The sequence below is a fragment of the Solanum lycopersicum genome, chromosome 2, assembly GCF_036512215.1.
Source record: "Solanum lycopersicum chromosome 2, SLM_r2.1".
NCBI classification, from domain to species: Eukaryota; Viridiplantae; Streptophyta; class Magnoliopsida; order Solanales; family Solanaceae; genus Solanum; species Solanum lycopersicum.
The window spans coordinates 52,982,684-53,008,724 of NC_090801.1; the positions used below are offsets into that span (position 1 = coordinate 52,982,684).

The window sequence follows — 26,041 nt, forward strand, 5'->3', positions numbered from 1 at the left end:
ACGTAAGCAGGCTTGTCTGCGACCTCTGAGAGGTCAACGACGCCGGTCTCGTCTGGGGTCTAGATTCCGGTCGTGACAAAGTTTGTATCAGAGCGCTAGGTTAAATTCCTCGAATAATGAGTTCACATCAACCACATTGAGTAGTTTCTAAGTCATGGTAGTGAAGTGCACCACTATCCTGGATTAGAGACTGCATGATGCGTAGGAAAGACTTCCCTTCTTCTTATCTTATTGTGCTCTTCCTAATGTTTAAATTCTTGGTGTTACGAACGTGTCTAACATCAACCTTGCTGTTTTCAGAGAATGAATACCTGGGGAACTAAGGGTCTGAGGACGGGAGCAGCAGCAGCTAGGGGTAATCAGAATCCACCCCAGGCTCCAGCTGAAGGAGTGGCCATGCCAGTGAACCCAGCTGGGTTGACTGATGCGGAGGTGAGGGCATCTCTAGCCCAGATGGCACAGGCCATCACGATGCAGGCCCAAGCTATGACTGCCCAAGTCAACCGGCAGGATGTTCTAAGGGAAAACCCACCGGCTCGCAGCATAGCTGACAGACTGCGAGACTTCACGAGGATGAATCCTCCAATTTTCACAGGGGCTAAGACTTCAGAAGATCCCCAGGAATTTATAGACGAGTTGCATAAGATACTGGTGGCCATGGGGGCCACTGATATTGAGAAGGCTGAGTTGGCTTCCTACCAGCTCAAAGATGTTGCACAGACTTGGTGCAAAATGTGGCGAGATAGCCGTGTCCTAGGAGGGGTGCCAGTCACCTGGGAGCTGTTCAAGACAGCATTTTTGGAAAGGTTCTTCCCTAGAGAGATGAAAGAGGCCAAGGTTGAGGAGTTCATCAACCTCAAGCAAGGATCCATGACTGTCAGGGAGTATTCCCTGAAGTTTGTGAAGTTATCAAGGTATGTACTTCCCTTAGTATTTGATAACAAGAATGATGAGAGTACTTAACTTTGTTGAAATCATCCAGGTATGCTACTCCCTTGGTTTCTACCAGCAGGGAGGAGATGAGCAGATTCCTCACAGGAATCAATGGAGACCTGGAGGAAGATTGTCGGGCTGCGATGCTCCATGATAATATGGACCTTTCTAGATTAATGATGCATGTCCAGCAGGTAGAGGACAGCCGAAAGAGGAGAGGTGTACGTGATGTTAGGAGGCCTAGGCCTCAAGATCAGGCAGGTCCCAGTCATGGAGGCCATAGAAACAATTTTAGCGTCCGCGAGCAGCCCAAATTCAAGAAGGGGCAACAGAGTGCTGGAAATTCTGACCCTCAGAGAAATACAACGCCTAGAGGAGGCAGACCCGAACCCAAGAGGGGCAATGGAGGTGAGATGCAGCGTCCAAGGAAGACTTGTACTAAGTGTGGCCGAATGCACCTTGGAGAATGTAGACAGGGCACTAATGCCTGTTTCGGTTGTGGTAAGAGTGGACACATGGTCATAGACTGTCCCTAGAACAGAGGTCAGGCTGGGGGTAATGCTCAGCCTAGGCCTACCCCACATAATGCAGCAGCAGCCGAACCTCCGAAGAGGAACAGATTTTATGCCTTGAAAGGTAGGGAGGAGCAGGAGAAGTCCGCTGATGTGGTCACAGGTATGCTGCAAGTATTCTCAACTTCTGTTTATGCTTTACTTGATCCAGGGTCTACGCTTTCCTTTGTAACTCCTCTGCTTGCCCTTACCTTTGAAATACTACCTGAAGTTCTGCATGATCCTATAGTGGTTAGTACGCCTTTAGGAGAAAATGTGAGAACCGAAAGGGTATACAAGAATTGCCCAATAGTTGTGAGTGGCAAGGCTATGTGTGCAAACTTGATTGAGTTACCCATGCATGATTTTGATATTATTCTTGGCATGGACTGGCTTCACAGCCATTATGCTTGCTTGGACTGTCGTAGTAGAGTGGTGAGGTTTCGTTTCCCTAATGAAGAAGAGTTAGTCTGGGAGGGGTACAATCCGATTCGTCCTAACCCCTTGATTTCAAATCTTAAGGCCAATAAAATGATGGCCAAAGGGTTATTATGTCATCTAGTGAGTGTTAATGATTTAGATCATGATGTTCCTTCCATAGACTCGGTGCCTGTAGTAAATGAATTCCTAGATGTGTTTCCTGAAGATTTGCCTGGAGTCCCTCCCCTTCGAGAGATTGACTTTGGTATCGACTTAGAACCTGATACTAAACCAATCTCAATTCCTCCTTATAGAATGGCTCCAGCAGAACTCAAGGAGTTGAAGCTGCAGTTAAAAGATCTCACGGATAAGGGTTTCATTCAGCCGAGCATATCCCCTTGGGGCGCTCCAGTGTTGTTTGTAAAGAAAAAGGATGGGACCCTTAGAATGTGTATCGATTATCGGCAGCTCAACAAAGTCACTATAAAGAATAAGTACCCACTTCCCAGAATTGATGATTTGTTCGATCAGCTCCAAGGGTCTAGTTTCTTCTCTAAGATTGATCTTCGTTCAGGGTATCATCAGCTTAGAGTTAGGGATAGGGATGTCCCAAAAACAGCTTTTCGTACCCGTTATGGTCATTATGAGTTCTTGGTTATGTCATTCGGTCTCACGAATGCACCTGCTGCATTTATGGACCTCATGAACAGAGTTTTCCGTGAATACCTTGACTCTTTCGTCATAGTATTCATTGATGACATTCTCATCTACTCTAAGACCAAGGAAGAGCATGAACAACATTTGAGACTAACCTTGCAGGTACTTAGACAGCATCAGCTGTATGCCAAATTCAGCAAGTGTGAATTCTGGCTGAGATCAGTGACCTTCCTGGGCCATGTTGTGTCCGATCAAGGTGTAGAAGTGGACCCCAGAAAGACTGAAGCAGTTAAGAAATGGCCAAAGCCTCTTACACCCACCGATATCCGTAGCTTTCTGGGATTGGCTGGTTACTACCGCAGGTTCGTGGAGGGATTTTCTTCCATTGCTGCCCCACTTACAACCTTGACAAAGAAGAAATCCAAGTTTGAATGGACGGACACTTGTGAGAAGAGTTTCCAGGAGCTCAAGGACAGACTCACTTCAGCCCCGGTGCTTACTCTGCCTAAGAGTGGCGAGAATTACACTGTCTATTGCGATGCATCTAGGGTCGGTTTGGGATGTGTTCTTATGCAGGCTGGTAAGGTGATAGCTTATGCTTCCAGACAGCTCAAGGTTCATGAAAAGAATTATCCCACTCATGACTTGGAGTTGGCAGCTGTGGTGTTTGCGTTGAAGTTATGGAGGCATTATCTATATGGAGTACACGTGGATGTGTTCACGGATCATAAGAGTCTCCAGTACGTGTTCACGCAGAGGGAGCTGAATCTACGGCAACGCAGATGGTTGGAGCTGTTGAAGGATTATGACATGAATGTGCACTATCATCCAGGTAAGGCTAATGTTGTGGCTGATGCTTTGAGCAGGATGAGCATGGGGAGTACAGCCCACGTTGAGGATGAGAAGAAGGAGCTAGTGAAAGAGGTACACAGATTGGCCAGGCTGGGTGTACGGTTGGTTGACTCTACTAGTGGAGGTGTATCAGTTCACCCTAGTTCTGAATCATCCCTGATAGTGGAAGTCAAGAAGGGTCAGCATCTCGATCCTGTGTTGATGGAGATGAAGGACTCAGTGTTGTTAAAAATGAATGAGTCTTTTGCTTTGGGAGATGATGGCATACTTAGATACCAGAACCGGTTGTGCGTACCAGATGTAGATGATTTACGGACCAAGATTGTTACAGAGGCCCATGGTTCCAAATATTCCATACATCCAGGTTCCACAAAAATGTATCATGATCTTAAGCAGATTTATTGGTGGAATGGCATGAAGAAGGATATTGCAGACTATGTGGCTAAGTGTCCTAATTGTCAGCAGGTTAAGGCAGAGCATCTTAAGCCTGGTGGTCTGACTCAGATTGTTGAGGTTCCGACTTGGAAATGGGAGGCCATTAATATGGACTTCATTGTTGGTCTTCCGAGGACTAGGAGGCAGCATGATTCTATATGGGTTATTGTGGACAGACTGACTAAGTCTGCCCACTTTATCCCTGTGAAGTCCACTTACAGGGCCGAGGATTACACGAGACTCTACATTGATGAGATTGTGAGATGGCATGGGATTCCTTTGTCTATTATTTCAGATAGAGGAGCTCAGTTTACTTCGCATTTTTGGAGATCTTTCCAGAAAAGCTTAGGCACGCAGGTGAAACTTAGCACTGCCTTTCATCCTCAGACAGATGGGCAGGCAGAGCGCACTATTCAGACATTGGAGGACATGTTGAGAGCGTGTGTGATTGACTTTAGAGGTAATTGGGATGACCATCTACCTTTGATAGAGTTCTCGTATAATAATAGCTACCACTCCAGCATTGGGATGGCACCATTTGAGGCATTGTATGGTAGGAGGTGTAGATCTCCAGTTGGGTGGTTCGAGGTTGGAGAGTCATCTATTTTGGGTCCAGAGATCATTCATGAGGCCTTGGAGAAAGTTAGAATGATTAGAGACAGGTTGGCTACCGCTTACAGCCGACAAAAGTCATATGAAGACAACAGAAAGCGACCCTTAGAATTTAACGTTGGTGACCAGGTTTACTTGAAGATATCGCCTATGAAAGGTGTGATGCGATTTGGTAGAAAAGGGAAGCTTAGTCCGAGGTATGTGGGGCCATATGAGATCCTACAGCGCGTGGGTGAGGTGGCCTATGAGTTAGCATTGCCTGCGGAGCTAGCTTCTGTTCATCCAGTCTTTCATGTCTCTATGTTGAAGAAGTGCCTAGGTGATCCAGCATCAATCCTACCTGTAGAAGGTTTGGGGGTTGGTGAAGACTTGTCCTATGAGGAAGTACCTGTTGAGATCTTAGACAGACAGGTCAAGCGGCTGAGGAACAAGGAGATTGCCACAGTGAAGGTATTGTGGAGAAACCATCTTGTTGAGGGTGCTACGTGGGAGGCTGAGGCCGACATGAGATCCCGATATCCACATCTTTTCAACTCTTGAGGTTAGGCTTCCTACTCGTAAGGCTATAGTTCCTTATCTCTTCATATTTGTTGCTATTGGCTGATTGTACATAGCAATTAAGTTATGATCTCATTGGCATTATGAGGTGAAATGGTAGTGTCATTCGGGGACGAATGTTCCTAAGGGGGGGATAATGTAACGATTCAAAAAAAAAAGAGAATTATGTAAATAAGAATAAATAGGTATTTAAGGGCATAATTGTCCTTTCACGTTTTAAATGAATAAATAAATAAATAAATAAAACAGATTTGTATTTATTTATTTTAATGTTATTTGACTAATTCTTGAATTAGTCTCCTAATCCAATTAGCCCTCTCTCTCTCACGCTTCTAAACTCCCTCTCTCACGTTCTCCATCTTCCTCACATTATTTCTGCCAAAATATCAATAATTTTCATGCTTGAAGAACTCACAAAAAAATTTTTTAAGCAAAAGAAAAAGTAATCAAAACGTCAAGGCTAAGAGAGGTATACTTTGAAGTGAATTGGGAGTGGTTTGGAGGAGTTTTCCGGGCAGCAACATTAAAGTTTGAACATCGATTAAGGTATGAGTTTCTCTCATGGAATTCTTTCTCCAAGAGTACTTTCTTTCGGACGTTTCTTAAACTCTTGAAACTAAGGTTGTTCCCCTTCGTATGTCCTTGTCCTTAGCTCCCTAATGAATTTGTAGGATGGGTATGTTGTGCTGCTAGATTTTTGCATGAATGATGTGTTTAAATTAAATATGAGTGTGTTTATGTGCGGGAAATCGCGATAATGATCATCAGAATATGACCGGAAAAAGTTGATGTATGGGTGTGTATAGGGCAGTGTTTTAGGCATTGTTTTGGGGTATATAAGTTGTTTATTTATCATGTATTTTATGTGTGAAATGGGTGTGCAATGTGATGTTCATTTTGATGAAGCATAGTGAAGTGAATGAACCATGAAATCTCCCTAAGAACTAATGTGAAACTTGATGAAAAAGTGCAGAAAAAATAGTGGAATAAATTTCCAAAAACATAGAAATAGGTTTAAAAAGAATCTGGAAATTTTTGGATGTCAAAGAATTAAAAAAAAAAATAGAGGGGCTGTGGGGGTTCGAACCCACCACCTCACAGCCTCCTCTTCAGCGAAAATGAGAGGAAAAATAAGGGGGCTGTGGGGGTTCGAACCCACAACCTCCCTATTCAAGCGAATTTAATTAAAAATAATAATAATAGTAAATTAAAATTCTAATTAAAGTTGGAAAATTAATTCTCTTATGTAAACATTGAGATTTAATTTAGAATTTTAATTAAAAATAGAATATTAATTCTTTTATGTAAATATTGAGATTTAAATTGGAATTCTAATTAAATTAGAAAATTATTCTTTCATGTAAATGATTGAAATTTAATTTAGAATTCTAATTAAAATAGAAAATTTATTATTTCACGAAAATGTTGAGACTTAACTTAGAGTTCTAAATTTATGAATATTAGAACAAAAATCAATGAAAAATATAAATGATATCCAAATAATTCAAAATTTGGGTTCTCGTGTCCAAACCTCCGTATTGATACATAAGTCATACGTGAGTGAAATATTCAAGAATAATGTCATCTACGTAGATCAAAAATCAAAGATCTTGGCATATATACAAGATACATAAGTCTTGTAATACATAATCTTAGAAAAACAAGAATTCACTTAACGAACTATAAATGAAGCCTCATGGCTTGTATGTATAGATATATAAGTTTAACATACGTTCAAGAATAAGTGAACCTAAGATATACGTAATGAAATGAAGAATGTGGTGACAATCATGATGTGAGGTTAATGCGTATGATGAGAGCAATCTTAAATGAGCTTAAGTAAATGTTACCGATACATACTCACCAATGAGAGTGTAAGATAATGAAGAGACCAGTCTCTATGAATACTCTAATAAAAATATTGAGTTTAAAACACTTAATACTAATGATGAGATGAGAAATCATCTATTGAGCTATGATGTCTTCATACTAGAAGCAAACTTCTATGATGTATGAGTTGCATGTAATGGAACTTTATACCGAGCACCGATAGGCTAGCTATGAGTGGTGATGCCTTCTTTCGGGAAGGGCGGAGGTTCACGTAATTCTCATGAGATGAGACTGTCCGGCTTGCCGGGTATGGGTCTCCACACATCTCCTAGTCTTTGAACCTATATTACCACTATAGGGATCTGGCGGGGTTAAATTCCCATATACGCTAGCATGTTATTTGAATCGCTTTGGCCGGTGATTCCACCTCTTTTCGGTGTGGGGAAGACACTGGATTTCATGATGCTCACATGATCTATGTCGGTTAAAGTTAAAGTTCCCAATGAATGAATGAGGCCAGCCTCAAATGAATCATATAAAGAAATGAATGATACTGAAGGTGTTAGGATAGGATAATCAAGAGGTGAGCTAGATTCAGGTAATGACATTAGGTCATTCCTGATCATTGCACAGCAAACCCGATGAAAGTCTTAAACTACATCCTAGGTATAGCTGGTGTTCGCACTGGCCTATGAATGAATTGAAATGAAATACGAATGAATGAGTGAAGCAGACTCTGTGTTTGCTAAAGAAGGCTCCCTAGTTGAGGTCCCATATGTTGAGCCCTCATTTTGGAAAGTCTTAAAGTTAAGTCTATGATAATAAGGTCTCATGGTATACGAATGAATAATATGAAAGAAAGTATGTGTTATATGTTATGTGTTATATGAATATGTTATGTTTTGTGTGCTATACGATAATTATAATGATGCATGTCACTCTCATGGCATAACTTTCCCAATCTCAATTTGGCAAGTCCACTGACTTGACTTCCAAAAATCATGTTGTTAGGAAAGAGCTATTCTTCCTCATGCATGTCCCTGGTGTGTACTTGCATATACTCATACTTAGTACAAGTGTGTACTAATTCCATACGAACATCTATTTTTAGGTGCAGGCACAGGTGGACGCTAGAGCTACAGGTTCGTTGTTGCAGCTATCCGGACATCAGTATTCATCCGGAGTTTGGTAGGTCCTCATGCTTTCGAGGATGCTACTGTTTTACATTCTAGCGTAGTTTTAGAGTTGAGCTAGCGGAACATGTTCCACTAGCGTTTCTTTCCTGTTTTGGTTCAAACTTTGTATTGGTGCTATTTTGGCCGATATACAATTAATACTTAATGAATTATTTCTTTCAGTTGCTTATCTCTTAAATGTTAGATGGTTGATGATGAACGATTACGAAATGTTAAGAATGTTCAGCAAGTATGATTAAAGAATCAAAAATTTCAAATTTTCCGCTAAAATTAATCTATGTAAAGTAAGAATGACGTAAGCAGGCTTGTCTGCGACCTCTGAGAGGTCAACGACGCCGGTCTCGTCTGGGGTCTAGATTCCGGTCGTGACACGGTGGCAGAGAAATTGATACTGAAAATTGTTCCAAGCAACAATCGCCTCAAGACGGTCAACGCCCCACCAACTCCCGTGTGTGGAATTGCTCATGGGGTCAGCATCACTTTAGGATGGTGGAGAGGTAAGACAAACTTTACCGTAGCTCCCTTGGACATATCCGATGTTATTCTTGGGCAGAAATTCTTTCAACGTTGCCACACGATGATTGATCCCTACCTTCAACAACTCATGGTGATGGAGGGGGAAGGGTCTTGTATGGTGCCTCTTGTTAGGGTGCCGAAGAAAGACGGATATGCCCAACTGTCGGCCATGCAGATTGTGAAGGGCCTGAAGAAAGGAGCACCAACCTTCTTAGCCACCATCGCAAGTTCGGGTGAAGACCATGGTGCTATGGAGCCACTGCCACCTATCATAGAATCTGTTTTGCAGGAAAACAGTGACGTAATGCCGGAGGAGCTGCCGAAGACATTACCTCCAAGGCGCGAGGTAGACCATATGATCGAGTTGGAGGTGGGAGCCAAGCCACCTGCGCTTGCACCTTATCGCATGGCTCCGCCTGAGTTAGAAGAACTGAGGAAGCAATTGAAAGAGCTCCACGAAGCAGGTCACATTCGTCCATCCAAGGCACCCTATGGAGCACCGGTGCTGTTTCAGAAGAAGAAAGACGGGTCGATGCGTCTATGCATTGATTACAGGGCGCTCAACAAGATCACAATTCGGAACAAGTATCTAATCCCGCTGATCGCAGATTTGTTTAATCGTCTTGGAGAGGCCAAGTACTTCACCAAAATGGATCTCCGGAAAGGCTACTATCATGTGCGCATTGCAGAGGGGGATGAGCCAAAGACAGCATGCGTGACCAGGTATGGAGCATTCGAATGGTTGGTGATGTCCTTCGGCTTAACCAACGCACCTGCCACATTTTGCACGCTGATGAACGAGATTTTGCATCCCTACTTGGACCAGTTCGTAGTAGTGTACTTAGATGACATAGTCGTCAATAGTAGCACTTTGCAGGAACATGTAGAGCACTTGAAGAAGGTCTTCAAAGTCTTGCGGCAGAATCAACTTTATGTCAAGTGGGAGAAGTGCGAATTCGCCCAACCGAAGATACATTTCTTGGGCCATGTGATCAGCCAAGGTGAACTCCGTATGGATGAGGCAAAGGTAAAGGCGATCCAAGATTGGGAAGCGCCTACGAAAATGACCGAGCTACGTTCTTTTCTTGGACTTGCTAATTATTATCGCAGGTTCATCAGCGGGTACTCTGCTATTGCTGCCCCACTGACCGAGCTGCTGAAGAAGAACAGGCCTTGGCTGTGGAGTGAGGAGTGCGAGGAAGCGTTTGAAGGTCTTAAGGCTGCGGTTACTAAAGATCCAGTCTTGATGCTGCCTGACTTCACCAAGACCTTCGAGATCCATACGGATGCTTCTGATTTTTCCATTGGGGGAGTCTTGATGCAGGAGAAGCACCCCATAGCATTTGAAAGCTGGAAGCTGAATGAAGCGGAATGACGGTACACTGTGCAGGAGAAGGAGATGACGGCCATTGTGCATTGTCTACGCACATGGAGGCATTATCTACTAGGCTCCAAATTTGTAGTGAAAACTGACAATGTTGCCACTAGCTATTTTCAGTCATAGAAGAAAATCACTCCAAAGCAGGCTCGTTGGCAGGATTTCTTAGCGGAATTTGACTACAACTTGGAGTACAAACCAGGAAGAGGCAACGTGGTAGCCGATGCATTGAGCAGAAAGAATGAATTAGCAGCCATCTCCTCAGTCCGTAGTGAATTCCAAGGTGCAATCAAAGATGGCATGCAACGCGATCCGGAAGCCAAGAAGATTATGCAGCTGGCTGCTCAAGGCCAAACCAAACGGTTTTGGGTAGAAGACGGATTCTTGCTTACCACTGGCCGGAGGATTTATGTACCAAAGTTCGGATTCATCAGGTGGCGTATTGTCAAGGAAAGCCACGACACTCTGTGGGCTGGGCATCCGGGACAGAAGAGAACGAGGGCATTAGTGAAGGCCTTCTATTTCTGGCCACGTACGTGGGAAGAGATCGAGCAGTACGTGCAGACTTGTCTAGTGTGCCAGCAAGACAAGGTAGAGCAAAGGCAACCAGGAGGGCTGTTGGAGCCATTACCCATAGATGATCGTCCATGGGAGAGTATATCTATGGATTTCATTACTTCTTTGCCGAAGTCAAACGGGTTTGGCACTATTATGGTCGTAGTGGATAGATTTTCCAAATATGCTATATTTATGCCTGCCACAGCCGGTTGTACTGCTAAGGAAGTTGCACAATTGTTCTTTAAAAATGTTGTGAAGTATTGGGGGCTGCCGAGGTTCATCATTAGCGATCGGGATCCTCGTTTCACAGGGAACTTTTGGAGTGAACTCTTCGAGATTCTTGGTTCAAAACTTCACTTCTCCACCAGTTTCCACCCCCAAACTGATGGTCAAACTGAACGCGTCAACGCCTTGTTGGAATGCTATCTTAGGCACTATGTCAGTGCACATCAGAAAGATTGGGCTAAGCTCCTAGACATGGCGCAATTTTCTTATAATTTGCAGAGGAGTGAATCTACAGGGCGCACACCGTTCGAGTTAGCAACAGGCCAGCAACCCCAAACTCCACATTCACTGCCAACCTTGTTCGAGGGGAAGAGTTTGGGCGCTTACAACTTTGCCAAGGGTTGGGAAGAGAAACTCGACCTTGCCAAATCTTATTTGAGCAAGGCGGCAAGGAGGATGAAGAAGTTCGCCGACCGCAAGCGTCGTCCCACCAACTACAAAGAAGGTGATATGGTTTTGGTAAAGTTTAATCTGAGGAAGTTTAAGGCACTTAGAGGCATGCATCACAACTTGGTGCGGAAATATGAGGGTCCGTTCAAAATTGTTGCCAAGGTGGGTAAGATTTCATACAGGTTGGAGTTACCTCCACACTTCAAGATCCACCCGGTCTTTCATGCAAGCGTCCTTAAGCCTTATCATGAGGATAAGGACGATCCCAGCCGGAACAAATCACAACGGGCCCCAATCACCGTTACTGCCTCGCATGATCGTGAAATTGAAGCTATCATAGATTACCAAGCCAAGCGGAAACGAGGACAGCAGGCCAGTGCCATGTTTCTCGTACATTGGAAGGGACAAACTCCGGAAGAAGCCACTTGGGAGAAGTACGAAGACCTATGGCAGTTCAAAAACAAAATTCAGGAGTTCTTGCAGCAATGCGTCGCGGTCGTCGCATCATGGGGTGGGGGAGATTGTGACGTCCCGCCATCCATTCAGGCTGAACGCCTCCCAACTAGGCAGCCAGCAGGCGCAGCAGGCGAGGGGGCAGGCTGACCATGCAGGCCAGCAGCCAAGGGGGCCAGCAGCAGGTGAAGATACAGCCGTTACAACAGTTTCAGCTGTTACGGCAGTTACAGCCGTTACAGCTGTTACACTTGGTAGTGGGGCGGCAGTTTTAGGAGTTTCAAGCCTTTGGGAGGCTTGTGCAGATCATGGGGCAGACTAGGAGCATCTAGGAGTCCTTTTTGAAAGACTTAGAAGCTTGTCTTGTAGGCATAGTCTTAGGAACTTGTATAGTGTAGCATTTACTATCTCTTAGGCATTAGAGTAGTATAAATAGTAGTTCATTTTACTTGTAAAGCATCCAATCATTTTTCAAGTAATAGAAGTTCCTTCTTCCAAAATTCTATCTACTTCTTATTTTCTTAGCGATCCGAGTTTTAGGCTTACTTGAGTTTGCAAGAACGTGTAAGAATCGTGAGTAAACCGTCAAGTGCCGCACGGAGTATTGTCCGAATCTAAAAGTCCGTGACATACAACTGTTATTGAAATTATATGGATGTTGGGATTACTGAAGGACCAAGGGATTGAAGTGCAGAAGCCTGTAGAAGTATGCACAGATAGCAAAACATCAATCTTGTGTGCTGCAAATCCAGTATATTATGATAGAACGAAGCATATTGAGATAGATTGTCATTTCATAAGGGAAAAAATTGTACAAGGAATATCACATGTCTACTTACTACTCCCTCTGTTTCAAAAAAAAAATTACCTTATTTTTTTTAGTCTGTTTAAAAAATGATCTCTTTCTTTTTTTTGGAAACATTTTAATTTCTATTTCACGTGGCATGTTTAAGGCCGCAGGATCAAAGAACAATTTTGTACATTTGACCTAACTTTAATTTAGGACCACACGATTTAAAAGTCTTTTTTATATTCTTAAACTCAATGCCAAAATTAACCAGATCATTCTTTGTGATACGGAGGGGAGTATATGCATTACGCCTTATGCGTTGTATTATCTTTGTTCAACAGTTTCTATATTTTTGGTGGCATTATGTGCCTAATAACATTTATTAGGCTTGTATTTATATACTACTGCCAAGACGATAAATATGACTTGTATATTCCCAGTTATAATATAAAGATTAAATTATGATGAAATAAATTTAATGTACAAAGTTTTAAGAGTATCATATTTCATGTTTTAAAAGATAAATTCCACACTCATTTCAAATTATAGGATTAATAGCAATTCTGATAATGCACCTCCTGTGAAGGCTACTTGTGGACACAAACACAGTACACACTGTTATGTAACAAAATTTAGTTAAAGTAAATTTGAAAGAGAAACATTTTAAATTGAGTAATTTTATTTTATACAAAACAGAGTGTAATGACTTGACTAAATCGATCATGCATTCTTCTCACAAATCTGTTTTAACACGTTAACAACTCCATCCATCTCTGCAATTTTATATTTTCGCGAAGATCTTTCACCTTCCTCCTCAAATCCTCCCCGATATTTCTTCCACCAAAAATCACATCTTTGATAGTCTCAGCTACATTACCTCTATGAATCTTTCCATATCCATCTCTAGCCATCTCAACACCTACACCATTTTCCACGATCAATCTAGCATTCAGAGGCTGATCGGAGTAAAAGTTCATAGGCAACGCTATGATTGGGACACCAAACTCTATGCATTCAAGAGTCGAATTCCAACCACAGTGTGAGTTAGAAATGCGCCAATACTTGGATGCTTTAGAATTATCGTCTGTGGAGCCCAACGTTCAATTATCCTTCCCTTTTCTCCGATATTTCTTTGAAGAAAACCTTGAGGAAGTACGTCTTCTAGGTTTACGACTTGTTCTTCTTTTGGAAACCTTACAACCCATACGAAATGAACATTGCTAACCTCTAATCCATACGCTACCTCTTCCATTTCTTCCTTTGTTAAGAAATTCTCACTCCCAAACGAAACATAAACCGTTGAATTCTCCTTTTTATTCCCAAGCCACTTAACGATTTCCATCTCTTCATCATTAATGGCGATATCTTGAACAACTACTCCAGTTGGTAGAATCTCTGTTTTTCCAATTTCCGAAAGATACTCAATGTACTTTCCATCTATTGCCCTAGAGCTATTCACCAACATGATTGCTCTGTTTTCGCCCAATTCTTCCTTCACTTCAACGTCATAGGGACGCGTTATATCTCTCTCGTGATCCTTGAGATAGAGCGCGGAGAAAGGAAATTCCACCTCTGTTTTAAGAAGAAAATGACCAAAATAGCAGCACATAGCTATACTCGTAACGCAAAATTTAATTGATGGGATATTGAGACTAAATGCAACCCCTGCAGCCCATGGTTGCATTACGTCATGTACTAACACATTCGGTTTTTGATCTTTGAGGATTTCGTAAAATTGTGGTTTTGACATTGTGATGGCTTTGTAGAGAGTAGATTGAAGATGGATAGGGAGGCCATTTGCTGTATGGTAATGAGGAGGAAGTTCAGGCAAGTTTGGTAGATGAAATTCGACTAGATGAATTGAAGAGGAGTACTTTTGTGTTATTTTTTTCTTGATCAAACTAAGATTAATGGGAGTTGAACACAAATCAATGGAAAAGCCTCTATCTGAGAGTTTTTTTGCTAGCTCAAAAAATGGCCATAAGCTAAGTATGGGAACATTAGAACTCTCATATTTGTTTCGTGTTCTACAGCCAACACTTTTTCTGCCAAGTGGTTGTCTTTACAGGCGGTTTGTTGGTGTGTGCGCTTTGCATGTTTAAAAAAATATAAAATATAATTAACGGTATACTCATGAAAAGCATAGAGTATTATTGTGTCGCTAAGAAATTACCTACCAGATTAGACTAGGGTGTGAATCCAGCTAGAGCCATATTTTACTATTTTTATTTTAAATTTAGCTTAAAACTCATATTTAAGCTATTAATAACATTGCACCCAAAATGTTCAAATTCTAAATTTATCTCTATCTATTGTTATTGTAATGTCAATTATCTCCTATTCAAAATAAGTGATTGTTGAAAATATTGTATACCTTTAAGAAAACATTAATTAGACATTACTCTTTCATTATTATCCTCTCCGATTCAAAATAAGTTATTATTGAAAATGTTGTATACGTTTAAGAAAACATTAATTAGACACTAATCTTTCATTATTATCCTTTCTAATTATTGTTAAAAAAAGATGTTGATAAAACTAGGATTAATAGGAGTTGAACACAAATCAATGGAAAAACCTTTATCCGAGAGTTTCTTGGCTAACTCAAAGAATGGTGTGATATGGTCATAAGCTAAGTATGGGAAAATTAGGACTCCCACAATTATTTTATGAATCTAAAGACATGACTTGTGTGTGTTAGAGTGATTAATTTATAGTGAAATTAGAAAAATTGTTGATTGTGTTCAAAATTTTAGTGTATACATATCTAAAAAGCTATTCTTAACCTATATATAGTACTATTATATTCTATATGAATATTATAATTTTTTGACAAAAATGTTCAAATGATCGCTCTTTAAATCAACGGTTATGCCATTGATTTACCACGATGCAGTGATATATTTAAGAAATTTGCTATAGAATTCTACGTATAGCTATAAATTGTAACTTTTAAATTATAATAGGTACTATCGCATAATTTTTCCAAATTAAGCTCAATTAACATTAGTTTTTTTCTCCATTTCTCTCCTCTACAAATGTAGTTCACCGTTTCACGCATTTCTTCCCTTTTTCCACTTTTGATTTACAAAAAATACACTTCTTTCCAAGAATAGTGATTTTATCATTCAGGATTCAATAGTAGCTGCTCAAAAATCTTCCTTATTTCAACATGTTTGCAACAAATTTTAAAGTGACAGAAAATAAATTATAATCACAAAAAAATATGAGGGAACATAATTTTATCCATCAAAATTGTGGGTACAATTCTGTTGATTCCTTGGTTCTTCTCCATAAGATATTTATCCATAATTTGAGGGTCGTTTGTGGCGTATTTCTCGACGTAGGATAATTTGAACTTGATCTACATGATTTGATGTCGTTAGTAACGCATTTCTCAAACTAAGATAATTTAGATTTGATGTGTGAATATTTCACGACTTTTGTAAAATTTCAATGTCTATATATACAAGATATGTTTTTTTCAAAAAAAAAAAAAACCCGACCAATCTTATATTTGCAACAAATTATATTAGATTATGGTACTTCAAAATCAAATTACTAACTAATGCACGTTTTCGTTCATTCCAAAAACGTGCACAAATTATTGTAATATTTAAAGCAAAAAGTACAAATGCAAAAAAGGTATGTTAATGGACTATTTTATCGCATAACAGATAGGCAGGCATGTTGCGTCTTGCCTGATTCGCCTAGTAAGCTCCCTTTTATGGTATATATATATATATATATATAGTAGAATAGAATATATTATAATATATAATCTAATTGCGTATATAATTTCTTATTTTAAGAAGAGTGATTTATTTAGTGCTGTTATGAGAAATATATAATCACTCTAAAATACTTGAAAATATATTATTATTATTAATATATATTTTTTTAAAAATAATTAATGAAATATAATATGCGAACAAGTTTAGAAATAACTACGACTCAAGTCTATCCACTTGATATGAGAAATTCCATAGCTTTATACATTTTTATAATGATGATGATATGAGTTAAAAGTGTCAATGTACATATATAAATTATTGTGTTTTTGTTTCATACTTAAATCATTAAAAGTGTCATAAATATATATGTACTATTATTTATTAATTTAAGAAACATATCTTAATACTAATCAGAATAAATGTGTGTACATATATATACACGCATACTTAGGCATCTAGCCCAAATTTTTAGTCTATCTGCCTTTTTTTATGTTGATATATTTTATTATTATTAAGTTAAATGTCAAAAACAGACTTAAGCTATTCAATTTGTTATTTGAATTTTATACCTAAATTATGAAAGTAAGAATTGAGAATACATACATAAATTATCACTCATTAGTTTGAAAAATATACCTCAATGCTGAAATTATTTTTCACGTGGTAATCCACATGATGATGTTTTATTTATATTTATAAAAAGAGAATACACACACCAATCATCATCATACATTATGAAGTATATTTTTCAAACTTATAATTATAATTTTACTTGCGTGACTCACACTCTAAATAATTTATGTATGAAATTAAAAAAAGAAAATTTAAAAGTGTTTTTGATACTTCACTCTTTTAACAACAGAAAATATATTACTCAAAAGTTGGGGTGAAATTGAACGGGGTGAGTCAAATTTGAACGGGGTCATAATATGCTAAGACAACAATTAGGTCAAGACTCAATCCCAATCCCAATTTGCTTCGGTCTAAACGGGTAGAATCAAAATGGATTGGGTAAAAATGGTCAGATAATGTGTTACATTACGGTCAAGATCCAACGCAATTTAACTTTTACAAAACTTATTTGTTTTATTCGTTCTTTTATATTATTTTAGTACCTAATAAAATTATTTTTTTCTGTATTATGGCTATACACAACATATTATATTGTAAAAGAAAATATTTAAAATATTTTTACAAGACTTTTAATGAGTCAATGCGGATTACATATCAACCTAAGTTTTAATAAATTGAAATAGATTAAATTGAAATGAGTTGACCTAATAAATGTACGAATTATTAATCAGCCTATTCTTAAACCGATTAAAAAATAAATAAATAGAGTTTGATTTTGACACACCTACTCAAATTTAAAATGAAGAACTACGTAAGCTAAAACAATTTAGGTAAGAAATACGACAAGGATTAACGAGCATCGTCTATTATGATCATTTTTTGTCCTAAAAATTGATGAATCACAACTTACCAATGAAATTAGTTGCGTAGATCTTTGTTAATCTACTCACTAATCTCTTGCTTGTCACAACTATAGCCAAGTGTTTATATTAAAAAACTTATACTAATGTACTCCGTGCTGTCAATTGAAATTGACAAATTTCGTCATATATGAAAATGAAAATGGTAAACTCATAAATAGATTCCTAAATTTGTTAGGGTTTTTTTCTCAGGTATCTTAACTATGTCATTTTCCTATTGAATCATTGAACCATCCATAATTTGTTCCTTCTCTCAGGTACCTCAACTATGTCATTTTCCTATTGAATCATTGAACCACCCATAATTTGTTTCTTTTAAACACTGTTGGTTGATTTTGATCGATTTTTCTATTGTAATTGTGTTCAATTGTGTTTGTATTATAATGATTTTGATTGAAGGAATAAAAACGAACTGTGTGAATTTCAGTTGTTCTCTAAAATGTTCAAATGACTTGAAGTAAAATACAAGTATTCTCGAATATTTTTACTATCAATTGTACTAATGACTTCTGGAACAACATATGTACCCTCTATCAATACCCCTCACAATATCTGATTCCACGTCAGCCAACAATGTTTGTTTAAAAGGAACAAACAATGGATGATTCAATAGGAAAATAGTATATTTGAGGTACTTGAGGAAAAAAATCCAACAAATTTAGGAATCTATTCATATATTTGGCCAAAAGAAAAAGACAGAAAAGTGTTAATCTTAGTTATTCAAATCTCGGTCATTAAATAGGCTTATTTTCAATGATTTGAATTTTAATTATTCAGATCTTAATCATTAAATATGTTTATTTTTTAATTTTACAATTAAATCTGAATGATTAAGGTTTATAACCGAACTTTTATCATAAGATATGTAGCATGATTGCAGTGGAATGATGTGGAGTCACTCCTCATTTAATTAATTTTTTTTTGAATTATAAAAATTCATGTCAAAAATTTCACTCCGTAAATAAATTATGATCTCACTATATTTTGAGAAAAAAAAAATGGTGCAAATTTGGAATAACAGCTGGATTGCATCTAACATTGGAATCTTTCATTTTTTGTGAATCAAATTATTGTGTGCCAAGAACCTGTTATACAGCTTTAAACTATTGTCTCTATTAAGGGGATGCAATTAATAAAATAATTAAGTTAGCTACATATGCTCTAAATTAATAAAAAAAAACAATTAGGTAAAATATGACATAAAAATAAAAAAAAAAGAGTAAAAATATGATGTCACTTTGAACTACCTTAAATTTACCACAACTTTCTCTTATCTAATCATTCAAAATAAATAATAGGACCCACTTCATTAATCTATAAATAAATTAGTGGTTATGGTTAATGCAATGTTAATACGAGTACTACTTATAAAACTACTGATATACAAAGTTTAATCAAGTAATTTCTAAAATTTAGTTTAGAGGAACTGTTTCTGAAAATGATTCAAAAGATTAAAATTACGAAAGTAAATTATCTCGATATTTATCGTTTTAAAAATCATAATATTATTCAAACACTTTTTTTAATCTGATTTAGTTTTTTTTTTTAAATTATTATTCGAATTTACTTTAGTCTCTTCGTTATTTATTTTTGTTATATTTTAAATATATTTAATAAAAATTCAGAATTCAACGCTATTAAAATAAAAGATATTTTCTATTTTTGATACATGATTCTTGAACATATTATGGTTTTGATCCCATGCAAATAATAATAGATGTAAAAATAAGTTCATGTTACAATATCAGGTTTTAAATTCGAGTCATAAATATCAAAAATAAAATAAAAATTGATAACGCTTCCCCATATGAGCACATATATGGCGTGACTAGGGGATAATCAAACTCTTATATAAATACAAAATAGTAAACGGAGAATAAAATTGATATTAATATATATTTTTTTTATTAGAGATAAAAATAAAATAAAATTGGAAAGCAGTCAGGTAGTTGTACTGGTTACACTTTTTTTTTTTGAAAAAAAAATAATAAAAGATCCAACCAATTTTTTTAATTTTTTTTAATTTTGGAATTTACCTATCATTTGCAGATAATAGCAGTTTGTTAAGATCAGCAGCAGCAAAAAAAGGTTGAATCGTGAAGAAGAAGAAGGGTGGATCTATTAACAACTTGTTAATGGACACACCCTGCTTCTCATCTTAAGCACAAATCAAAAAAGGTATTATTAATTTTCAATTAGTTTGGATAATGAATTTTTGTTTGAATCGTTTCACTGCCACACAATTTTTTGTAAGGCCTACTGATTTTTCTTTTTCTCTTTAACGTCGTTGTCAATGAAAACTGTACGTATTTGAATAATATAATAGCAATAATTGCAGTGCATCCTTATATTAAGAAGACGAACGCCATTGGTTTTTACCCTAATCAATATGATCTGTGGTATGGTTTCTTCGTCTTTACTATTTTCCTAATTGGATACTGATTTTTTATTTCATTTTTTAAAGGTTCAGGCTCATATATTGAGCAATTTCTGTTCTGGGTTTTTAATTTTTTGTTCGATTTCTAAGCGTTTTAGTTAATTTTCAATTTTTTTTGGTAGGTTTTAAGTTTTGAGTTGTTAAAAGTGTGTACATCATATTGATTCTGTTTTGGTTAATGCTTAATTATGTCTAGTGCTAATTGCTTTATTCATTTCTCCATGAAAAATGAAAAAAAAAATTACCTGATCTTTAGCAATATCATTGATGGTAATTGGTATGAATGTCATGTTTGGTGGGGAATTGAATCCCTACCAATAAGTTGAAAGTTCAGGTAGCGAGTTACTAAGATTTCCAAAGAGAAGAAAAGAATTGTTTTTTGTTCCTTAGTATATTGTTTTATTTTGGGAAAATGAACTAGTTTGGTATTCTTGGAGTTCATGTTCAATTCCTTGTTAAAGAAGTTTGAAGTATCTTATATTAGTATTCTTGTGAATTAGAATTTTATTATAATCGCTGATAGTACTATTTAAATCAACCAAGCTGAGACTGAATATGTTGTTACTATAATAATAATGGCTGATATTTGGTATTTGTCATGTGCAGATATTTTCTAAAGAAACCAATAAGTGAAAGCTTGTGTGTATCAAGTCGGTGAAGTTCTGAATCCTTGATCGCTGAGTTTCTGAATTCAAATATGACGATTGGAAGCCTAAAACAAGTAAAAGAGAAGAAATCACGAAATAATAAACAAGCAGTGGTTGATGAGCAATCACCATTGTTGCCCACTAAGCATAAGGAAGATGCTGGATTCGATGAGTTTGATGGGGCTTCCTTTAGCGGGGCTGTATTTAATTTATCAACCACGATTGTTGGTGCAGGAATCATGGCCTTGCCTGCGACAATGAAGTCGTTAGGTCTTATTCCTGGGATTGCTATGATCATCTTCACAGCTTTTCTGACAGAAGCTTCAATTGAGTTGTTGATTAGATTTAGCAGGACTTCTAAAGCTACTTCTTATGGAGGTCTAATGGGAGACACCTTTGGGAAGTATGGGAAGATGTTGCTTCAAATATGTATACTTGTAAACAACATAGGTGTTCTTGTTGTATACATGATTATAATAGGTAGGTGTAGATAAATAGCTCAATAGGACTTACATTTATTTATCAACTTTCATACTCTATATAAGGTTGTTTCTTTCGCCTTTTAATCCATAATAGTTATAGTAATCACTTTTCATATCGTCCTCTTAAAGGTGATGTGCTCTCTGGAACAAATTCAAACGGAGTTCACCATGCTGGTGTCCTGGAAGGCTGGTTTGGAATTCACTGGTGGAATAGTCGGTTCTTTATTCTTCTTGTCACCACTCTTGGTATATTTGCACCATTGGCTTCCTTGAAGCGTATAGGTGAGTTCTTTCCAGATGTATCTTAGGTTCTCGAAAGTACACTTTAATTTCCAAATCGTTATCTTTAATGCTATTTTTATTACTTGAATCGAAGAATTAATTAGTTGATTGTGTATATATTCCTACTAGTTGTTTGAAATTCTATTTCTGGCTCCTTATAAACACAAGCCCAGATTAGTAGTCACTCTTAAATGTGGCTTGAATCCTGCTCTTTTTTAATAAATATGAACTATGAAGGTAAAAATGAGGGTAGAATTCAGTTTTCAGTTCTTTAAATCAACTGAAGAAGTTTTTGACTAGCAGTAAGATTCGAGGTGACATGCTTCAATAATCATCTCTTTTGCTCTCTCTCTCTCTCTCACTCTTAATATATATATATATATATATATATATATATATATACACGATCACATCAGATATTTTTGACTTCGACCTTTGAGTTGATGTGCAGGTTCATCCTTTTATTTAGAGCAATCCATCAGTAGTTCTATTATCAATAGTATTGTCTTCTTGAATTTAACGATGCAGGGTAGCAAGTCTAAGTTCCTTATTTTGCTGTGCAGATTCATTGAGATTTACGTCTGCATTATCAGTTGCCTTGGCTGTTGTATTCCTGGTTGTGATTGTGGGAATTACCTTATTCAAGCTAATGAGTGGAAGCATTCATATGCCCAGATTGTTTTCTGATGTGTATGATATAACATCATTCCTTAAGCTCTTTACAGTGGTTCCTGTACTCGTTACTGCATATATATGCCACTATAATGGTACGTAATCCAGTATCCCAACTACATTTTTACATATGTTGCCATCGTATGCTTCTTTGAAAGAAAAGCTATAAAAATTTCTGCCAAATTAGAAAAAAGATAACATGAGGCATTTCTATCATAACATTAGTTGTCTCTGGTAAATCTTAGCTTCATGCTTTGCCATAGTCCTTGGAGTTTCTAACAGAAGTATTGCGCAAATGTAAGTGCAGATAGGATTTACTGTATTGAAAGTTCTATTATTGCCAGCTTCTGGTTATTTGGTGCATCATTTTCATCCTTGATGATCAAAGGCTCTCGTCAGTGATATTTAATCTTTCAAGTTTGATAAAATCCCTGCATTTATGTGTTTTCCCTATTTGTTTTCTTTTAGTCTTATCCTAGTATTTGTATTTGTCAGTTAATCGAAACACATACATTCTTGAAAAATTAGTATTAGCTTAAATAATCCTACTGGGTGCTAGTTTGGTCTTAATCTCCATTCATTCAACCAACTAGTCCACTTTATATATTGTCTATGCATCTCTGATTGACTTCAATGTAATATTTTGTCCCACTTTTCTTCTTTGATCGAAATGCTAGTCTGACTGGAAGATTTTATAGCTAAAGGAGTTAATTCTTCATCTTAAAATTAGAAATGCAACATTAAGAATTGCTCGTTTTCTGAAAGTGAAAGTTTTGCAGTTCACTCCATAGAAAATGAACTTGAAGACAGAACACAGATCAGAGCAGTGGTGAAAAGCTCTCTTGCTCTTTGCTCGAGTGTGTATGTGTTGACGAGCCTGTTTGGTTTTCTCCTATTTGGTGATGCAACCCTTGATGATGTGCTTGCCAACTTCGATACCAATCTTGGAATTCCATTAGGCTCCTTGCTCAATGATGTTGTTCGTGTCAGCTATGCTGCCCACCTAATGCTTGTCTTTCCCGTTGTCTTTTATCCATTGAGGCTTAATTTGGATGGTCTTCTCTTTCCTTCTGCAAGGCCTCTGACTAGTGACAATTTGAGATTTGCATCGATCAGCAGTGGGCTCATAGCCATCATCTTTCTGGGTGCAAATTTCATCCCAAGCATCTGGGATGCTTTTCAATTCACTGGGGCAACTGCTGCTGTTTGCATTGGGTACATATTTCCTGCTTCTGTTACTCTCAGGTAAACCATTTTGTTAGTTTACTAGGATCATGTGCACTTGTCAATTTACTTTTGCCATAGATCTTCTCTCTCATCCCTGAATACTTCTCATTCCCTGTATGTATAGTGTCAACCAGTTACTGATATAGTTGCTGTCTTTTCATGCTCCAGAGATCCCTATGGCATAGCAACAAAGAAGGACAAGATCTTGTGTATATTTATGATTGTCATTGCTGTGTTTTCAAACGTGGTGGCCATATATAGCGATGCCTATTCCTTGATTAAGAAGAATTCATCACCAAGTGAGTGATTTTCTCATTTCCCCTGCTAGCAATAATTGAGATGGAACCATCACATGCACTTCCGGGGAAGATAGACAGACTGAAGATGGGATCATTATGGTGTGCAGGAGATGGTGTTTTTCCTTGCATTTCCTAGTTCGCGATTTAATAAGATTTTTTTTTTATATATATACTAGATATTAAAACTTGAGTAGCTCTGCTCAAGATGTATCAAATCCTGTCATTCATGTTGCTATCGTATGACGAAAATGATGTCTGTTTAATGGAATGAGAGAACAGCCAGTGGGATATGGCTGAGTTTGTATAGAAGTATATGTTGTTTCCTTTTCATATTACTATATGAAATGTTGATGGATTGTTTAGTCATCTGTTAGAGGTATGCTGGCTGGTTAGATAAAAATAGTGAAAGAACTACATTTTGATATGTTACAAGTGAAAGCTTAAAATTATTCAACATCTTTGGAAAGATGGGAGTAATGAACTAAATTCAAACAAATTAAGATAAAAAAACAAAAGTTTAAATTCCGTAAAAGTAATACTTATCATGTTTGGTACTCTCTCTGTTCCTAATTGTTTGTCCACTTTTTTTTTTAGTTGTTCCTGATTACATGTCCATTTTGGCAAATTAAGAAAGAACAATATTTTTACATATTATACCCTCCATTAATTACTTTGAATGTAGAACTTCTTGAAACTCTTAAGTTTTTTTAATACATCCACTTCATAATTAATAAGGTTTAAATGGTAAACTCATTATGTCAATCATTGTTTTCTTAATAGGTGTGCTAATTCAAAGTCGACAAGTAATTAGAGATAGAAGGAGCAACTAATTAGGAAGTAATTGCTTATGTATAAAAGTAATATTATTGTGTTTGGTTTGATATTTAGAAACTCACATAATTAATACATATGAAAGTTATAAGAGAATTTATGTCTTGTTTTATACATAATGTAATATGAAATAATTAATATATATATAACTAATATCTACCGAATAATAAATAGATTCCTTAATTGTCATGCCCTGAAGCTATCCCCAGCATGCGAACACAGGACCTAGGATAATGAGTGACCCCAAGCTAACTCTTTTGACATATCATAAGCATACTTAAAGATAACTGAATCAAGGAAGTACTGTGTGGAAGCTTAAAACATCATGTAAAATGAAATGATGGGGAATATCCATTACTACCTAAATAAATAAATTGTGAGTTTAATGACAACTGGAATATCAAACTGCAAAGCTAAAACTTAAATTAACTATGTCTGAAGTAAAACATCTAACTGACTAGAAATGTTAGGACATGCCTAAACTAAATCTAGCAAAAATCAAAAAGTAAGGACTGAAATGTAGATAAGAAACACATATGTCATCCTCGGAGGATGAGGACTCACCTCTGATACTGCTGAGCTGAAGATCAGAAACTGATCTATGTGTAATCTGAGAGTTGATGACTTGAACCTACATTACGAGACGGTACTTAAAAGGTATTGAACAATGAGCATGCAGGATAGATAAAGTTGAACAATATACATAATTGAACAAAGCATATAACTGAGCAACGGTATAAGATAAGCATGATACTATACTGAAAATACTTAATATGAACTAACCGAATACAATCACCAATTTTATAACATCTTGTAGTTGATAACTTGGTCAAATGCATTTTCGAGCTACTAATAACCGATATAAAATCACATGAGCAACATATGGAGTTCGATGTATACGCCTCATCGATAGGACCCAATGTACCCGATCAGTGGTATAAAGGCATGATTGGCGTGATCACTAAGCTGATGCCCACAAAAGGGACTTATAACCTACGACGCACATAGTTCTGGGACTTGAGAGTGACTGAACCTAGTCCAACTCGGTCTAAAGCCTACTCCCAACTGAATATATGAAATTTGTAACATACTAAGTAAACTGAATAGCTCAATAGTCTAACATGCAAAAATCTGAAAATGCAACATGTATCTGATAATGAAACATTCAAAACTGAGGCATGTATATATGTTTATATGTCCTTGCCAATGTAATTCATGAAATAAAAATTCTGCATAACTAGGATACAGAGTTTATGCATGAATCTGCGCAAAACAAGACTACTACGTCATAATCATTATTAGAAATATTAAAATAACTAATTTGCTGAAATTCCATAAACTCTAGGCCTAGATAATATGGAGGGAATCAAGAATCTCACTAAATTCTAGGGACTTAATGGGTAAAAGTAACCCACTAATTAAATCCCACATACCATGATAATAAATTTCACGGAGAAATCTTTCAATTTCGGGGCTGGAACTAACGAGAACTCATTGCGTTCTTGGACTAAGGCTGCTCGATC

General features: G+C 37.1%; 2 protein-coding genes and 1 pseudogene across 6 annotated transcripts; 2 read left to right on the forward strand and 1 right to left on the reverse strand.

Moving 5' to 3' along the window:
* Positions 1-157: 157 nt before the first annotated feature.
* On the forward strand, positions 158-1,604 carry LOC138341752 (uncharacterized). Its single transcript, XM_069293430.1, has 2 exons — positions 158-914; positions 983-1,604. The coding sequence occupies exons 1-2, from the start codon at positions 304-306 to the stop codon at positions 1,467-1,469; spliced, it is 1,098 nt and encodes a 365-aa protein (XP_069149531.1). The 5' UTR covers positions 158-303; the 3' UTR covers positions 1,470-1,604.
* An 11,314-nt stretch (positions 1,605-12,918) lies between these two features.
* Positions 12,919-20,368, reverse strand: LOC101256746 (beta-D-glucosyl crocetin beta-1,6-glucosyltransferase-like; annotated as a pseudogene).
* LOC101253654 (amino acid transporter AVT6A) lies at positions 19,484-24,053 on the forward strand. 5 transcript variants are annotated; one of them, XM_069293433.1, is made up of 8 exons: positions 19,496-19,589; positions 19,691-19,819; positions 19,980-20,040; positions 20,685-21,205; positions 21,337-21,489; positions 22,053-22,256; positions 22,941-23,406; positions 23,557-24,053. In XM_069293433.1, exons 4-8 carry the CDS (start codon positions 20,776-20,778, stop codon positions 23,693-23,695), a joined length of 1,392 nt encoding a protein of 463 aa, XP_069149534.1. In that variant the 5' UTR covers positions 19,496-19,589; positions 19,691-19,819; positions 19,980-20,040; positions 20,685-20,775; the 3' UTR covers positions 23,696-24,053. The 5 variants fall into 5 exon arrangements, with proteins under 5 accessions (XP_069149536.1, XP_069149535.1, XP_069149534.1 ...); XM_004233349.5 differs by having other exon boundaries at positions 19,568-19,586; XM_069293435.1 differs by lacking the exon at positions 19,980-20,040 and having other exon boundaries at positions 19,484-19,589.
* Positions 24,054-26,041: the final 1,988 nt, after the last annotated feature.

Coding starts and splice junctions, on each gene's coding strand:
- LOC101253654 (XM_069293435.1), top strand. CDS start 20,776: ATGACGATTGGAAGCCTAAAACAAGTAAAAGAGAAGAAATCACGAAAT. Junction 21,206..21,336: donor TGTATACATGATTATAATAG/GTAGGTGTAGAT, acceptor GTCCTCTTAAAG/GTGATGTGCTCTCTGGAACA. Junction 22,257..22,940: donor ATATATATGCCACTATAATG/GTACGTAATCCA, acceptor AAAGTTTTGCAG/TTCACTCCATAGAAAATGAA.
- LOC138341752 (XM_069293430.1), top strand. CDS start 304: ATGAATACCTGGGGAACTAAGGGTCTGAGGACGGGAGCAGCAGCAGCT. Junction 915..982: donor AAGTTTGTGAAGTTATCAAG/GTATGTACTTCC, acceptor GAAATCATCCAG/GTATGCTACTCCCTTGGTTT.